The 19,170-nt window shown below is 38.4% G+C and overlaps 2 protein-coding genes and 1 pseudogene across 2 annotated transcripts; 1 reads left to right on the top strand and 2 right to left on the bottom strand.

Moving 5' to 3' along the window:
* Positions 1-3,139: 3,139 nt before the first annotated feature.
* LOC120186599 (uncharacterized protein At3g17950-like) lies at positions 3,140-4,069 on the bottom strand. Its single transcript, XM_039190486.1, has 2 exons — positions 3,865-4,069; positions 3,140-3,723 (listed from the first exon to the last, which is right to left on the bottom strand). Exons 1-2 carry the CDS (start codon positions 3,946-3,948, stop codon positions 3,187-3,189), a joined length of 621 nt encoding a protein of 206 aa, XP_039046417.1. The 5' UTR covers positions 3,949-4,069; the 3' UTR covers positions 3,140-3,186.
* A 1,000-nt stretch (positions 4,070-5,069) lies between these two features.
* On the bottom strand, positions 5,070-7,044 carry LOC120186600 (mitochondrial import inner membrane translocase subunit TIM22-4-like). Its single transcript, XM_039190487.1, has 4 exons — positions 6,816-7,044; positions 6,098-6,288; positions 5,929-6,001; positions 5,070-5,333 (listed from the first exon to the last, which is right to left on the bottom strand). Exons 1-4 carry the CDS (start codon positions 6,979-6,981, stop codon positions 5,248-5,250), a joined length of 516 nt encoding a protein of 171 aa, XP_039046418.1. The 5' UTR covers positions 6,982-7,044; the 3' UTR covers positions 5,070-5,247.
* A 1,764-nt stretch (positions 7,045-8,808) lies between these two features.
* Positions 8,809-17,864, top strand: LOC120186579 (annotated as a pseudogene).
* The last annotated feature ends 1,306 nt before the right edge of the window (positions 17,865-19,170 follow it).

The following is a 19,170-nucleotide window of genomic DNA, read 5'->3' on the forward strand; positions in this document are numbered from 1 at the left end:
ATCTGGATCGACAACTTTGCCCCTCCCCATCTTTCTAAGAGCCATTTTGACTTCCTCAATCCCAATTCTACTTGTAGGGCAGTCATTGGCCGAAGTATGATGGTCGGCTGACACATCAACGATACTATCTCTACAGAGAAAGACACCGTCATTAAATAAGCCAAAGAAGTAACTACCCCAAACCCTATTAATATCATGATCTTTCACTAAAAGAACATAATTGTTATTTTTAATAAACCTAATGCTACCTATATTTTTTTCCTAATCTCCCTTGATTTTACAACCCTGAAGATGTCATTTTGTTCTTCCTTGGTGTCTAATCTCTTGTACATTTCCTCGTATGCCTTATCTTTTGCTTTATCCACTGTTTTCTTGGTTTCCCGCTTTGTCTCCTTGTATCTTTGTTTAGCTCTTGATCTTTCTTCGTCGTCATTGCATTGTAGAAACTCCTTGAAGCAAGTTTGCTTTGTCTTCACCTTAGTTTGGACTTCGTTGTTCCACCACCACGATTCTTTATGTTCATTGACCTTCCCTGTTGACAACCCGAGGGTGTTTTTGCCCACCTCTCTGATGGAATTTGCCATATTTTTCCATAACATATCTACATTATTTGAGTTTGTAGTTCCAAAACCTGAATAAGACAAAGCCTTACTCCTAAAGTCATCAGATGTCGCTCCATGTAAGTTCTTCTAAAGGATCCTAGGTTTACCAAGTTTAGCCTTCCTAATAGTGCTCCGCTCGTGGCGAACTCGGAATAAAAACACCAACAATCTATGTTGTGATGCACATGCCTCTTCAGGGAACACCTTACAGTCAATGCAAGCCCATCGATCTCAATTTCGAACCAGGATGTAGTCGATTTGGGTACAATGTCCCCCGGTATGGAACGTAATCAAGTTCACGTCTCTCTTGTTAAAGAATGAGTTAGTGACCACCATATCGTGTGCAGTAGCAAATTCAAGCAACGTACGTCCCTCCTCGTTCCTACTTCCAAAACTGAAACCCCCATGAAAACCGTTATACCCGTCGATTGCACTACCTATATGGCCATTGAAGTCTCCCCCTATGAAAACTTTTTGGTCATCCGGAATGCTCCTAAGTACACCATCTAACGAATCCCAGAAGAAAAGTTTCTCCCCCTCCCCTAGGCCAACGTGTGGGGCGTACACTGAAAGGATATTCACCACTTCCGCTTTTATAATAACCTTAATCATCATGATCCTATCACAATATCTACAAACTTCAACTACATTTCCTTGTGCCTAGATACCAAGATACCCACCTCATTTCTAGCGTTATCTACGCCAGAATACCACAACTTGTACCCGTTACACTCTCTGGCGCGAGAACCTTTCCACCTAGTCTCTTAAATACATGCAAAATCTATTTTCCTATTACTTAGTACGCCGATCAGCTCCAGCAGCCTAGTATTCAATGTGCCTACATTCAACGTACAAACTCTAAGTCTGGTCTCCTTGACACCACTCTGTCGAGCCCGCCCCCTATACGCCCTATGGGCTCTAAAAGAAGGACATGACCTTAAGTAATCATCTATAGCTGTAGCTATGAGGAACTATGAAAAAGGAATCCAAAGAAGATAGAAGATGCACAAAAAATGCTAGAGAATTGAGGGGTACTACAGAATCAAAACTAGATTATAGTTAGGATGCTTTGCTCACCGGAGAATTCAAATACCAGGCCGAATCAACCAAGAAAAAACCCAGAAAGCGGAATAACATGCAACACATACAATCAAAATAGTTGGAAAAGTAGCATAGCACGTTTAAATACCTGGCCGACCACTATATGTACCTGCCAGCAAGTAGAAGGTAGTTGCTATTTTTCGGCGGGATTGTTGAGGGCGCTGTTGAGGTCGACGGTAGAGATCGTCGGTGAAATGTGGTTGCCGGTAACGTTCACCTGCAAAAAGCAAAAAGCACAAAAAAGAGATACACAGCTGTTGCAGGGACAAAGATTTATCAACTGGATTTGGCGGTTGAGTTTGTCTTCAGACTGTTGGTCAACGACACCGATCAGCGGGAACGGAGTAGAGTCCGCCGGAGGTTAGTCCAGTCAACTTTGTTTCCGAACAAAATCTCCCCGAAATTGAACCGAACAACGAGGGGAATGCTAATACAAGTTCAAAAATTAAACCGAAGATTTATGAGAAAGCTAGTGGAGGCAAGAATGAAAATAATGACTATGAAAATGGAGAGCTCTACGGTAGTCAAGGTAAGAAGAGGGGAAGAAAAAGGGACGGGAAAGTAACTCCCTAGAATCACGCTTCTAAAATGGTTTAGGAATAATTTCGAATTCAAAAAACAGAAATCAATCAAAACGAGGTGAAATTCAGCTGGATCTAGATACATGATAATTAGATCTATGAAAATGAGAAATCAAAACGAAACTACAAATTCATCAAAAAAATTCAGATCTGAACGAGAGTGAAATAAAGAACGAAAATACACAAAAAAGAGAAAAGAAATCTTAACATGATTGAATCTAGAATGAAAATTGAAGATCTGTCGGCAAAGAAATTGAAATGAATTCTATCGTCGCTGTTAGAGCAGTAAAATAAAATAAAAGATACATAAATTGTAAGAAAAGAAAGGAAAAAAACAAACCATATAAAAAACAAAAGGTAGCCGGACATCACTGTCGGTCATCGTCGACCATCGTAGATGATGATCGTTCGATCTCAAATTTCATAGGTCGTTTCGTCTCGACACCGTGAGTTCGAATCCAACCTCCACTCTGTTGGAACTTGCTTCGAAATTCATGAATTAGAGATTGAAAGTAAGGAAACCAAAATATTTCAATCAAAATTCATATGTTTTGATATATTTTTTGGTGAGACAACTATCAAATTTAGACTTAGTGTTCAAAATGAACTGACCCATGAAATTTAGGGTCGAACGATCACTATCTACAGCGGTTGACGGTGACGTCTAACACCTTATTTTTTTATTTTAATTTATTTTATATTAAATAATAATAATAAAATATCATATCATGCTAAAATAATATTAAAATAATTCAGAATGGATCACAACCTTTATTTGCATGAACCCCAATTAAAATGCAATCATGGATTTTAAGGGTTTTCGGATATATTTGTGAGATTATACACAGAGATAAAACATTAAAGAATTGTACGGTGAACAGAGGAGTCAAAAGGTATAGGCTTTATCCAATGCCACCGCTACATATCCGCGTGAGCGACCCCGGGAATCTACAAAGAGCCCCCGCCGTCGTTGCCTTTCCATCTTCTTCGTCATCACAATCACCGGCCGGAGGATGAGTCGCCGACGCAGGAGGCAACACCCTCCCATCGGCAAACAATGACCGTCCATTCCTCGCCTCGTGATGCTCATCATGCGCTGCCCCCATCACTCCCTCAAGCTCCTCTGCGGCCGCACCGTAAAACGTGCAGTCCCCGAACCTCCTCTCCACCTCCAGGAACTCTCCGAGAGAAGCCGGCTTGGAATCCCCGTCCCTGCATATCTGCCACCACTTCCTCCGCTTCCTCCCTAAACGATCGGCGCCGAACGCAGCCGTCAGCGCTCTCCTCTTCTTGGGTTTCGATACGGAAGCAGAACCAGCGTTCGCGGGTTGCGTCTCGCGGTGGTGACGGGAAGGAGCTCTGAAAGTAACAGCTGGGAAACTCACTCCCATTAAAGTACCCAATGTGGTGCTTCTATCATGGAAAAACGAACCTGTCGACTTCATTCACGCACACAAAAAAGAACAAGACCAAACTGAACATCAAACGAAAACTATATAATGCGTGCAACAGTAACGGTACTAACTGAATTAAGATTCAACCAATAAAACTATATAAAAAAATGGGTACTGAAAACTTACCTCGGTGTCGAGATCGGAGGAGGAGACGGATGAGATGGTGGGGGAGGACGGAGGCGGTGGCAGACCGGAGGTCGGATCTAGCATTTTGTTGTTGTTATTGTTGATGACGGGATTTAGATGTTACAAGAGAAAAGACATTGGTGGTGGATTGGTTAATTGGAGCTAACACAACAAGAGAGGAAGAAAGGGCAGAAATTGTGGTGTGATAAAGTGTCGTATTTTTTTCTCTTTAGCTTTAGGATTTGTGAATGACATCATTATTGTCCACCTCTCTTTTGCTTTTCCTTTTTTTCTCTTCCACTTTCTCATCATTTGATTTTTAAATCCTTAGAATGGTTTCTATTGAGATCTATCCCTATCAATTTGTCCGAGTAGATTGATATCAAACTTTGAAACTAGGGTAAACTACATATTTAATGTCTAAACTATTAATTTTAGTCTATTTTAGTACTTAAACTTTCTAAATCATATTTAAAATTTATTTTTATTTCATTTTAGTACACACTCTTAAAAACTTAAAGCGTTTAATACATAAACTATCAATTTTGGCCCGTTTTAGTACCTAAACTATTAATTTTTCTCAAAAAATAACTTTAAATATTGAACATTAGTACTAAAATGAAATAAAAACTAGATTTTAGGTATGATTTTGAAATAATTGAAAATTTAAAAACTAAAACGAATCAAAACTGATAGTTTAAATACTTAACGTGAAATTTACCCTTGAAACTATTAAGACTGATTCATTAAGTCCGGCCAGTCATAGACCGCAATATTATTAAAAATCTGATACAAATATGTCTGATAGATTATTTGATTAACTGGTATATATGTAGTCAGCTAACATAATAGGTCATTGCCTTTCATTAGCTGTTAAAATAGCTTTCCTTGATATCCTGGGGGCAGAACCAGGATTAAATAGTGAGAGAGGTAAGGTACTTGATTTCACAATAATAAGGATTTATTATGTATTTAATCTAAAAAAATCGAGGGAGACAAAGGTCCGATTTTACTTAAAATTAAACTAATAAGGACCTAAAATGCTATTAAACCAAAAGTTTTTGGAGGGGCAAGGGCCCTCCCACTCCCTGTATAGCTCCGTCCCTGCTGATATCTCCGTGAGCGAGCAATACCAAGAAATATAAAGAACAAAGATCCAGTCAATTATAATTGGGTGTGTATATATCCTCTGATTGTGATATAACGAACAGAAATCAAAACATAGAAGGATTTCAACTCCTGAGAACACTATATGCCTTCCATTGTTGTTATGAATCAGGTACAAATTGCACAAAAATAAATGATAAATTCAGTAGGTGAGCCGTGAATTCCGTCTCTACAAATAAAGATGTCTGCAAAATTGAAGCAGAGGTAACTCTTCCATCAAGTGTGTCTATCGAAAAACTTCTCGATTGCAACCGAGAATGCAGCAAAGCCAACACAGCCAACACATGCTGCTTTCGGACCGGCTATGAACACACAACATAACCGAGATGTAAGATAGATCAAGGAACCGAAAACAAAATGAAATTGTGAACATCATTATATAAGCTGGCAAACATGGGAGGTTAACTTTTGACAGTGAAATTGGAGATCTCATCAATAATTATTTGTTTGAACCACCACTCATATGAGCCAAAAGCTAACTTAAAATTGAGTAGTTCGATTCGTGTGAGCTTACGAAGCAACGAGATATTTCAATTCCTTAAAGTAAAAGGTTAACTCCTCTCCTAACATGTATCAAAGACAACGGGAAAGTACATCTTCTTCCTTCCATCTTGCCACAATCTAAAATTAATGATATTCATGCAAGAATAACCAAAAGATATTGTAACAATGTAAACTATTAACATACTTTCTCACAAAACGAAAGGACTTTACTAAGAACAACCAAAATTTATCAGGAATTGAAAGAACAAAACTTTTCCTTGGACACATGTATATCAAGACCGACTCTAAATTAATTGCCACTTGTTTTTCTATGCTAACTAAGATACCTACCAAGTATTTACGGAGATCATAGACATTATAAACAGTATTCAAGAACAGTGAGAAAGTAGATACCTTTCGCTGACATTGTTCCTCCAGTTACACAACCAGCAACAACAGTATTTGTGGTGTCATGTTTCGCCCGAGCCTTTAAAAAAAACAATGAATACGAGTTCAGATTCCATTTCCTTTCAATGTGCATGTGAGTGTGTTTGAATTCTGACTTCTAGTTTCTCCATACTACCTTCTCAACAACACATTCGACGGCAGAAAACACAACGCCCATAACTGCAAATGTTTTTGCAGAACTCCAGCTTCTTGTCCCCATTTGCTTTAAGTTATAAATTAACTGTTGCCTTCCACTCATTTGTTCTTGCATTATAGGATTATCCAATGCACCCAGAAAAACGCCCATCATGAATCCCAACCCACCTCCTGCAAATATCATCAAATATATTAAAACCCCTAAAACCTTACTTAAACCTCCCAATAAATCCAAGAAAGATTAACGCAAAAGGTGAAATATTTACTACTTTATTCCAATAATTCCACAAAAAAACATTTTGAAATCCATCAAATTCAAATATTTACTAAACTATCCAGTTCTTTTCCTCTCCTTTTTTTTATCTTGATTGCCCAACAAATTATCATTCATAGAGATTTTTTTTTTGCTGAATCAATAAGAACAATTTTATTTTGGCATAGAAACACAAATACAAGCATAAATAAGGATCTACAACATCAGCACAAAAACATAGAAACCAATATGCCTAAAACAACTCGTATGTAAAACTAAGCTAAAGAATTAGCTCCCCAAATCGAATCAAACAACCCTGCTCCTGCACTTTGATCGATCAACGCAAAGCAATTTAAACCACTTTATCGCGGAAAATTAAATGAAATAAACCAAAAAAAGAAGAAGTAAAAGATACTAAAAGAATTCAATGAAACCGGAAACTTACCCATGACTCCACTGGCGACGCTACGAACAGCACAGTTATTCCAAACTTCTTGAGCACGAATCTCCTCCATGCTTGGCATTCGAATAGCTTGAATCTGAGACTGCTCGGCTTCATTTGAGCTTGGAACTTGGGTTTTCAAATCGTTCTCAGAGCTGGAAGCCGCCATTTTAAAACAAAACTCCGACTCCGCAGATGAATACTGAAGAAAAGGGAATTGTGGTGGGTTGAGCCGCCGAACTTGGATTGGAAATTCTCTTCTAATGGTTCAAAAAGGCAAACCCCTTGGCTTGGGCTGGAATAACTGTATCACCATAAACTTATTTTAGCGGAATTGATTGGACTGGCTCCTTTTCTCTTGGGTTGGTTAACTAAACTTTGGGTATCTCTTCTGTACGCTTGAGCAGGGCTCGATTGAAAATCTGGTCAATTAAAATTTGGAATTTTTTTTATTAGTCATTTATTTTATTGATCGTATCCACGTAAAATTATAATTTTACTTATCCAATTAAAATTTCATATTTTTTAAAATATTCGTGTTCATCCTCAAAAATAATTTTAGATCTGTCACTAATCAAAATTGTGTGCAACATCTTGAAATACTTGGGGTCAGTCCTTGGAATCCGAATGTCATGCTCGGCTTCAGTGTATCAAGAAGACGTATGATAAATTCGAGATGGGGATGCAATCCAATGCCACACATGTCCATAGTGGTTTGTCAAATTAGATTAAATAACTATTAAAAAATTAGATTAAATAAAATGGCTAAATATGATTTTAGTCCCTATAGTATGGTAACATTTGAACTATAATTATTTTGATTTGACCTAGCTTGATTATATATTTTTATAATATTACTACTAAATCCAAATCGATAATAGTTCAAATGTAGATGCAATTACTTGAACTCTTTAGGGGGAACGACATTCCTTTTTATTACTAAAGTCGCATGACGAGTTCATTCCACAGGGGAATGAGGACTCTAGAAGAAGAAAGGAGAATGCTCCTGATAGATATAGAGCTTATGATCTAAAAAGATATAAAGGAAAAACAAAAACTTATAACTTAATTAATCGATGAAATATACTTCCTCTCACTATTATTATTTTTGATAAATCACCATAAGTTATTTAAAAACTCTATGTTAATCAATGCATGTTGTCGTTGTAATGACTTGACTTGAACAATGCGGCTGAACATTAATTTCATGCAATAATGATGAGGCATAAGAGTTGACATTTGCTTGCATGTGGCTTGACTAAACTACCAGTTTTTGTAGGGGAGTTTCTTTGTTAGTCCAAAATAGAAATAGTCAATCGAATTAGACATTTTTCGATTTATAATTTTTTATTTTAAATTGATATCTAAATTTTAATTCACTTCAATTTCATCCTTAAATTATTATTATATATTGATTTAATATATTTGTTAATAAAATTGCCTCAAATTATTTTTGTACAAAAAATATCTGTACAGATCTTGTCTTGTACATGGCTCAAATTATTTATCTTGTATCCTCATTCATTGATTTAGTATAAAATTTCTCATGCTCAACAGTTTTTTAACAAAGGGATTTGATTGGCATCTACAAATAGTTTTGAAATGATTTAAAATTTAAAATTAATTTAAATTAAAAAGTATAATTTAGGGATGTACGATACAATTAATTCGAAAATAAATCCGGAGAATTTAATATTTAGTAGGCGTTACGCCAGTCAAAAATTCCCTATTAATGAATAATGACTTCGCTGCAGATTTCTAGTCTATCTTGAAACATATGGAGGCACTGTAATGGCCTTTAAGAAGGAACCAAATACTGATGGATGAGCAATGATATTTGAATTTCCCTACTACCATGATATCGAAGCTACTAGGTTGCTCTCTTTTCCTCTTTTGCATTCTTTGTAAGCTGGATCACGTTGAATCCAGTTGATCCTTACGGGGTCTTTGTCTCCTGGGATGGTTCTCAACATTTCTGTGATTGGCAAGGAGTAACATGCGGTCGCCGGCATCGAGAGTGATCGCCTTGCGTCTATCATCACTCAAGTTGGAAGGTGACCTTTCTCCTCACATAGCCAACCTCACCTTCCTTAGGGTGATTGATCTCGGGAACAACAGCTTCCGTGGCCCGATCCCCAGAGAATTTACTCGATTGCATCGTCTAGCGGAATTGAGTTTGGTCAACAATTCCTTCCAAGGTGAACTTCCGAAAACCTTTCACGTTGTTCAAACTTGAAGGTCATCAACTTAAACGGAAATGCACTCGGAGGGGAAATACATGATGGGCTAGGTTCTTTGTCCAAGCTCCAAATTCTTTTCCTAGTAGCAAATAACTTCATAGAAACGATTCCCACTTCATTAGGGAATATCTCTTCTCTCCTATATCTTTCCATGGTATGGAATAATCTCGAAGGAAACATTCCTACGGAGCTCGAGCAACTCTCAAGCTTGAAATTTCTTCAGTTGGCTATAAACAAGCTCTCTGGTACAGTTCCTAAGCAACTGTATAATATCTCATCCATTTATCTCTTTTCTTTGGCTGGTAACCGGTTACAAGGCCAGATCCCTCCTTACATAGGCTTGAGCCTTCCAAATCTTAAAGGCATTTATCTTGGGGGAAACAAGTTTTCAGGACCAATTCCAACCTCGGTAGTCAATTGACTCAATTCCTCGGGGCTCATAGACCTTGATATGGGTTCGAATTCTTTATCAGGACCAATACCAAAGAATCTGGGAAGCCTTCAAAATCTAGAAAACATCAACTTTGGCCAGAACTTCCTGGAGAGTTCCAATGAATTAAGTTTTCTCACGTCATTGACTAATTGCACCAATCTTAGTCAATTATGGTTATCCCAAAACAACCTCACAGGTGTTTTGCCAGATTCAATTGGAAATCTCTCTGCAAACCTCAATCGATTATTGATTGGAGCCAACTACATGTCAGGTGTCATACCAAAAGAGATAGAAAACCTTGTAGGCTTGGAGTTCCTTGCATTATATGGAAATGCCTAGCAGCATTGCATCCCACATATCATATTTCTAACATTTTTATTATGGTAAAATTTGAAATGAAATTCCTCTATCACGCCAAACTTTACTATGATCAGGCGGTATAGATATATCCATCAACAACTAGCTCTCACAAGTAAAAATCTAACCAAGACATAAAACACAATCGAAACTAAAAACTTATTACAAGTTTTTTATTTTCCTATGAAAATCAAAGACCTATCAAAATATCAAAACTAATATAATCATAAATCCGTGTCCAAATCTTAAAAAAATAAAATAAAAGACAGAAGTCAACTGTGCCGTGGGGACCGGAGTTGACGGTAGAAATTGGAGCTTAAGTTTTAGTCTTAACTAGCGGCTTGTTTGATAAATAGTTGGAAAAAATCATAAATACTTGAAAAAGAAGGGACAAAAGTCAACTGTGCCGTGGAGACGGGGGTGGATGGTGGAAATTGGCAGGAGAAATTTCACCTTACATTCCTTAGGGTGATCGACCTTAGGAACAATAGCTTCCATGGTCTGATCCCCAGAGAAGTTACTCGATTGTACCGCCTAGAGGAACTGGTTATCACCGACAACATGTTTACTGGAGAGTTGAGCCTACGTGAGTATGTTAAGACGACCATGCCTGATCAAGTGGTGGAGATAGTTGATACTTGGGTTAATTTTGAAAATGAAGTAGCAGTCAATCAAAATTGCCAAAGCAGCAGAGGCATCGCCGCATCGGCAACATCTGGAAATGCTTGGACTCGGTACTTAGCATAGGAGTGTCATGCTCGGCGGATTTGACAAACGAACGTATGAACATCGGAGATGTGCCGAGAGAACTTCAAAAGGCTAGAAATATGCTTCTTGAAGATCAAAGGAGAGGTGTATAACAAACTTTTGTGCATCAAAGAAGACGCTAGAAATATTTTATTATATACTAAAATAATAATACCAATTGAATTAAACTCAAATAATATCAGTGCTTTCATTATTTTGATAGATTATTATCTATTCAAGATAGAATAAGTTTTAATAGTTTCTCTATTTTGCATTCTTTGTAAGCTGGGTCATGTTGAATCCAGTACATCAAGGAATGAGACTGAAATACAAGCATTGCTTGCCTTCAAGGCTCGAATATCAGTTGATCCTGTTGCGGAAGACGGTTATCGGATAGAGTAAAATCGTAACTGATAATTTGAGAAAATAAAAAATGAAGATAAAAGAATGATAATTCTCTCTTGATAAAAAGGAGAAAACAACTCTCAAGAAACTCTCTAAATTCTCTCTAGTATTGGAAGAAAGCTAGAATGCTTTGGGATGATTTTGAAGCTAAATGAGCTAGGGTATTTATAGTTGAAGCTTAAGGACTAATTTGTAAATACCCTAAATTACAATGACTAAAAGTGCATTTCTACCATTGTTAATTTTCAACACAAATCCACCCTTTTTGACATTTGCCATTCGGTGGATTAATTAAATCCAACTTTCCACCGAAAGTTGGTTTAATTTTCAACAATCTCCCACTTGAAGATTTGATTGAAACAACCATATATTCACACCATTCTTTCTACCTTGTACCATCATGTTGCTTACGTTTCTGATAGGCCACAAGAGGATCGACACTAAGTAAATTTATCGGTATTGATCGCCTTCGTCATGAAATCTGCTATGTTGTCTTTGGTATAAATCTTCTGCATATCTATCGTTCCTTCTTCCACCTTTTCACGAATGAAATGGTACTGAACTCGTATGTGCTTTGTCCTTGAATGAAATGTTGGATTCCTTGCTAGATGCAAGGCGCTTTGACTGTCACAAAACAGAGAGACATACTCTTGATTGTGCCCAAGCTCCTCCAATAGCATCTTCAACCAAATTGCTTCTTTACTGGCTTGTGTAGCTGCTACATATTCTGCCTCTGTTGTGGACGTAGCCACAACTGACTGCAATTTTAAAACCCAGCTTACAGCTCCACCAGTAACTTTGAACACATATCATGTAGTAGATTTGCTTTTATCCAAATCCCCTGCATAGTCAGAATCTACATACCCATTGATTAGTAAGTTTGATCCTCCGTAACATAATGCAACATTTGAGGTCCCTTTGATGTATCTTAGGATCCTTTTTACAATATTCCAATGCTCTTTGCCTGAATTCGCCATGTACCGACTAACCACTCCCACTGCTTGTGCAATGTCTGGTCTTGTGCATATCATAGCGAACATTAAACTTCCCACTGCTGATGCATACGGTACTCGAGACATCTACATCCTCTCTTCTTCACTGCTAGGACTCATACTGGAGGATAATTTGAAGTTAATAGGAAGAGAGGTAGAAATTGGCTTACAATCTTGCATGCTAAATCGTGACAAGATTTTCTTCAAGTAATTCTTTTGTGAAAGCCAAATCTTCCTATTACTTCTCTCTCGGTGAATTTTCATCCCTAGAATCTTGTTTGCTGATCCCAAGTCATTCATTTCAAATTCCCTAGCCAGTTGTGCCTTCAATTCTTCAATATGATCTTTGTTGGGTCCTGCAACCAACATGTCATCCACATACAACAGCAATATAACAAAATCGTTATCACCAGACCTCTTGAAATAAGCACAAGGGTCTGCATTAAGTCTGTTGTATCCAAGACACATAATGAAGGAATCAAATCTCTTATACCAACACCTCGGCGCCTGCTTTAGACCGTACAGAGATTTGTTCAACCTGCAAACCAAGTTCTTCTTTTCTTTTTCTTCAAAACTTTCATGTTGGAGCATATAAATTTCTTCTTCAAGATTTCCATGAAGAAAAGCTGTTTTAACATATAGCTGCTCTAGATGTAAGTTCAATGTAGCACACATTGCCAAAACTACTCGAACTGTTGTTAGTCGAACCACAGGAGAAAATATTTCATTGAAATCAATACCTTCTTTTTGAGCATATCCTTTGACCACCAGTCTTGCACGCTACCTCTCCACTTGATCGTCACCATTTCGCTTGATTTTGAAAACCCATTTGTTATCAATTGGCTTCCTTCCTTGTGGTAGTGGCATAAGGTCCCAAGTATTATTTTTATGAAAGGCTTCGATTTCTTCTTGCATTGCCATCATCCATAGTGAAACATCTGAGCTGTTTATTTCCTCCTGGTATGTTGATGGCTCACCGTCCTCTGTTAAAAGACAGTATGCAATATTACCTTCTATAACATAATCTGAGTGCCAATTGGGAAGTCTTCTCACACGATCTGATTGACGAGTTGTTGGAGCTTCAGAACTCTCTGGTTCTTGTTCATCATGTGCTGGTTCTACTTCAGAAGAATCTCCTTGTTCAACCTCCTTTTCCAATCTCCTTGTTCAACCTCCTTTTCCACATATATCTGAGTAGTCTCTGATTTTTCAGTGCTATCATCGTCTTCTTTTCTTTGTAGTTTATCCTCTACAAAGATAAGATCCCTGCTGATGATCACTTTGCGGGCAGTGGGATCCCACAAGCGATACCCCTTGACTCCATCAGCATACCCCAAGAATTTGCATTTCCTGGATTTTGGATCCAACTTTGAAATTTCTTGGGCGTTGTACATCACATACACAATACTTCCAAATACATGGAGGTTTGAATAATCAGCTGGTTTACCAATCCACATCTCCATTGGTGTCTTCAGCTCTATTGCAGTTGATGGAGCTCGATTCACCAAATAACAGGCGGTATTGATTGCTTCTGCCCAGAATGATTTTTCTAGGCCTGCATCCCTCAACATTGCTCTTGTTCTTTCTAACAAGGTTTTGTTCATACGCTCTGCCACTCCATTTTGTTGAGGAGTGTTTGCCACTGTGAACTGTCTTTTGATGCCTTCTTTCTTGCAAAAGTCATCAAATTCTTCACTTGTGTATTCTCCTCCATTATATGTTCTGAAACACATGATCTTATTTCCAAAATCAAGTTCCACCCGTGCTTTGAAGTTTTTGAAAGTGGAAAACACATCTGACTTCTTCTTAATAATGTATACCCAACATCTCCTGGAGTAGTCATCAATAAATGAGACAAAGTATTTTGCTCCACCTAGGGATGTAACTGGTGCTTGCCATACATCAGAGTGAACCAATTCTAGAACACTTTTGGCTCTAGAATTTGACGTGTTGAATTTCAATCGGTGTTGCTTACTTGTTATGCAATGCTCACACAAAGGAAGTGTTACCTTTGTTAAGCCTGTAAGTAGTTTTTGCTCCACAAGGACTTTCATTCCTTGTTCTGACATGTGTCCAAGTTTCTGATGCCATAACATTGCAGAATCTGAACTACATGAGGCAACAGAGGCTTCTGCTTCTAGCAAAGTCTCTCCCTTCAGCATGTACAAGTTTGCTGCTATCTTTTCGCCTTTCAGCACCACAAGCGCTCCACGGAACACCTTCATGATTCCTTTATGTGTTTCAATCTTACTTGCATTATTATCCAACAATCCGTAAGATAATAAATTTTTCTTCAGACCTTTCACGTGCCGCACATCTCGAACAACTTTAATTGTTCCATCATACATCTTCAATTTGATGGTTCCCACACCAATGATCTCTAAGGCATGATCATTGCAACTATACACAGATCCTCCTGAGACAGTTTCATAATGATGGAACCATTCTCTTCTTAAGGTCATGTGATATGTTGCTCCCGAATCAATGAGCCATATATATGCAAATCGTTTTCTACCTTCCACGGTGGTTGACGCTTCACAGCATAGAGCATCTCCATCATCTGAAGTGTTTGCGGTATTGCCTTGTGGATTGGAGTTTTTATTTAGACTCCAACAATCCTTCATCAAGTGACCATTCTTTCCACAATGGTAGCACTTTAAATTCTTTTTTGCTTATTGACTTCGATTTACCATGTTTGTGACTGCTGCTTTGGCCACATTCTGTTGATCTCCCTCTCATAGTTGTCAAAGCTTCTTCTTGTTGCAGATTTACTTGTCTGTCTTCCTTGTTCTTGCGCCGATTTTCTTCTTGTAGAACAGCAGCTGCAACGTCATCGAAGACTAGACTAGTGACATTATTGTTTGTCAAGTTGATGATGAGTTGATCATACGAATCCGGTAGACTTTGAAGTAGAAGTTCAGCACGTTCTTGTTCTCCTATTTTACAGCTTAAGGATGTAAGCTGAGAAAATAAGGTGTTCAGTATATTTAAGTGCTCCGTCACTTAAGTAGATTCTGTCATACGGAGAGTGTACAATTTTCTCTTAAGGAAAATTTTATTGTGCAACGATGTAGCCTCGTACAGTTTTGTGAGATGATCCCATATCTCCTTAGCTGTCTTCTTCTCTTCGATGCTTGACAATACTTCATCTGCTAATGCTAGATGAAAGTTTGCCATAGCATTCCCGTCCATCTCGTTCCATTTGTTATCATCTGCGAAATCCACCGGCCTTTCATTGATAGCCGTTAGACACCCGTCTTTCCTCAGGATAGCCTTCATCTTTAATTTCCACAATGAGAAATTTCTCCCATTGAACTTTTCAATATCAAATTTCGTTGTCATAGCTTCTATTTCGGATAGCTCCCACTATTTCACTATCGTGAATAGTTCTCTAGAACCTCAAAGAATGGGTAATACCTTCTTATTTTCTTATGTTAGAGGATCCACCTTTTGGTGGCAACCACAAAGACAATAAGCAGATATTACACACTCAAATCTGGCTCGAATAACAATTGTTGCGGAAGACGGCTATCGGATAAAGTAAAATCGCAACTGATAATTTGAGAAAATAAAAAATGAAGATAAAAGAGACACAAAATTTACGTGGAAAACCCCTGAATAATATAGGGTAAAAAACCACGGGCAACGGTAGAAGAATTTCACTATGAGAAAATAGGAATTACAACTTCTCTCGATCTACCAAGGAGAAAACAATGATAATTCTCTCTTGATAAAAAGGAGAAAACAATTCTCAAGAAACTCTCTAAATTCTCTCTAGTATTGGAAGAAAGCTAGAATGCTTTGGGATGGTTTTGAAGCTAAATGAGCTAGGGTATTTATAGTTGAAGCTTAAGGACTAATTTGTAAATACCCTAAATTACAATGACTAAAAGTGCATTTCTACCATTGTTAATTTTCAACACAAATCCACCCTTTTTGACATTTGCCATTCGGTGGATTAATTAAATCCAACTTTCCACCGAAAGTTGGTTTAATTTTCAACAGATCCTTATGGGGTCTTCACCTCCTGGAATGGTTCTCAACATTTCTGCAACTGGCGAGGTGTAACATGCCGTCGACGACATCGAAGAGTGACTGCCCTGTGTCTATCATCACTCAAGTTGGCAGGTGACCTTTCTCCTTGCATAGCCAACCTCTCCTTCTTTAGGGTTATCGATCTCGGGAACAACAGATTCCGTGACCCGATCCCCCGAGAAGTTACTCGCTTGCATCGTCTAGAGGTATTGGTTCTGGCTAACAACTACTTCCAAGGTGAACTTCCGAGAAATAAGAAACATCCAAAACTTTCCTACGCTGAGCTCCTTCATGCGACTGACGGTTTCTCTTCAGCCAACTTAATTGGCAAGAGAAGATATGGTTCAGTGTATAAAGGGATTCTAAGTTCCGGTGATCAAACAACAGTTGCTGTGAAAGTACTTGATAATAGTGGGGTGTCGATCGGACTTTCATGGCTGAATGTGAAGCCCTTACGAAGCTTAGGCATCGGAATCTTGTCAAGGTCATTACTTCTACCTCAAGCATTGATATTCAAGGTAACGACTTCAAAGCCTTGGTGTTTGAGATCATGCCGAATGGGAGCTTAGAAAATTGGTTACATCCAAGTTCAACCGAGGCACACAATTCACCAAGCTTAAATCTAATTCAGAAGCTCAATATTGTCATTGATTAGCCTCTGCATTAGATTATCTTCATTCCCAATTCGACAAGCCGGTCGTCCATTGTGATCTAAAGTCGAGTAATGTTCTTCTCGATGCGGACCTTACAGCCCATATTAGTGATTTTGGCCTAACAAGGTTTCTTTCCAAGGCAACCGAGCAATCCATTACCGAGCAAAGCAGTTCGATGGGAAAAAAGGACAGAAGTCAACTGTGCCGTGGGGACCGGAGTTGACGGTAGAAATTGGAGCTTAAGTTTTAGTCTTAAGTAGCGGCTTGTTTGATAAATAGTTGAAAAAAAAATCATAAATACTTGAAAAAGAAGGGACTAAAGTCAACTGTGCCGTGGGGACTGGAGTGGATGGTGGAAACTGGAATTATTGAAAAAAATCAATTCATTAGAAATCAATAATTTTAATATTTTAAATTTATTTGGTAAATAACATGCAATACGCATCACGTCCGTCAAAAAAAATCCATTCGGTGCAGAATTTTAGTCTACCTTGAAATACTTGAAGCTGTAATTTCCTATAAAAAGAAAACAAATACTGATGGAGGGGCATTGGTATTTGAATTTTCCTAATAATACCATGATCTCAAAGTTACTAAGTTGCTCTCTTTTCCTCTTTTGCATTCTTTGTAAGCTGGATCATGTTGAATCCAGGAATGAGACTGAAATACAAGCATTGCTTGCCTTCAAGGCTCGAATACAAGTTGATCCTTAAGGGGTCTTTACCTCCTGGAATGATTCTCTACATTTCTGCAACTGGATAGGAGTAACATGCGGTCGACGACATCGAAGAGTGACTGCATTGCATCTATCATCACTCAAGTTAGCAGGAGACCTTTCTCCTCACATAGCCAACCTCACATTCCTTAGGGTGATCGACCTCGGGAACAACAGCTTCCGTGGTCCGATCCCCAGAGAAGTTACTCGATTGCATCGTCTAGAGGTATTGAGTCTGGTCAACAACTCCTTCCAAGGTGAACTTCCGAGAAACCTTTCACATTGTTCAAACTTAAAGGTCATCAACTTAAACGGAAATGCACTCGGAGGGGAAATACATGATGAGCTAGGTTCTTTGTCTATGCTCCAAAGTCTTCTACTAGCAGCAAACAACTTCATAGGAACAATTCCCACTTCATTGGGGAATATCTCTTCTCTCCTGTATCTTTCCATGGCACGGAATCACATCGAATGAAGCATTCCTACGGAGATCGGGCAACTCTCAAGCTTGAAATTTCTTCAGTTGTCTTTAAACAAGCTATCTGGTACAGTTCCTAGGTAACTGTATAATATCACATCCATTTATCTCTTTTCTTTATCTGAGAACAAGTGACGCCAGACAGAATAGTGATTATCCTGTAGGCTAGCTCCGACAGACGATTCACAAGAGAAAATTCGCCCAAAAACCAGAGAAAAAAGTCTCTAGGGTTTAATAAAATATTATAAAATCAATAACTATCTCCAAAGCAGTCCACAAGCCGGACTGTTATAGCAAAAAAAATCGTCTTTATTCGAATTTTGCCAAAAATAGCAAAAATCGTCTTTATTCGAATTTTGCCAAAAATAGAAAAATCCCGAAAATCACTCTAAATTGAAATTCGAAATAAAATAAGCAATCTCCCAAAAATCCGGCCTAAATCGGATTTAAATTGACTTCCTAATTAACAATCGAAATATTACCATAAATAGTAAAAAATAACTAAATCTAGTGATTCGGAGGGGAAAACGGCAGAATTTGAGGTTGAAAAAAAGGCCACATGGAGCGTAGTGTGGAGAGCGTGCGCGTCGAAAAGAGCTTTCCGTATTGGGGTCTTATGCGCGATTCTGACACCTGTAGCCAAAGTTATGGCCAAAAGACTGAAACATACTCAAAACGACCCCAATAAGGAACATGTCACAATCAATTCCCGCCTTTGCGCTGATCTGCCAACTCATGGTATCTCAGTGCCATCAACGTGCAATCTGACAGCTCAGCATCATCTGTCTCGGATCCCCCTGCATCAGTCGCCCCGGGTTGGAAAGAACTCGTCCTCGAGTTCAGAGTAGTGTCATCAGGATCCACAAAACAATGACTCAGGTGCTTCACATTAAAGACATCAGAAGTCTTCAAGTGACTGGGAAGTCGCAACCTGTAAGCATTATCATTGATCTTCTGCACGACCTCACAAGGTCCAATCTTCCGATCCTTAAGCTTATTATACTCACCAACAGGAAAACGATCACGAGTTAATACAGCCCAAACAAAATCACCAACATCAAAAAGTACCTGACGACGATGATTGTCGACCCGAGTCTTGTACTTGGTATTGCTCTCATGAATGGTCTGTTTCACCTGCTCATGGATACCCCGAAGATACTTTGCCATCTCATCTGCTTTAGGACTGAAACGTCCTATACGTGGAATAGGGGCTAAGTCCAACACCCCGGATGGGTTCTGACCATAGACAATCTCAAATGGGCTTAAACCTGTGGTTCTGTTTTTTTGATCTGTTGTAGGCAAA

The sequence above is a fragment of the Hibiscus syriacus genome, unplaced genomic scaffold (assembly GCF_006381635.1).
Source record: "Hibiscus syriacus cultivar Baekdansim isolate YM2019G1 unplaced genomic scaffold, ASM638163v2 tig00113716_pilon, whole genome shotgun sequence".
In the NCBI taxonomy this organism is placed as follows: Eukaryota; Viridiplantae; Streptophyta; class Magnoliopsida; order Malvales; family Malvaceae; genus Hibiscus; species Hibiscus syriacus.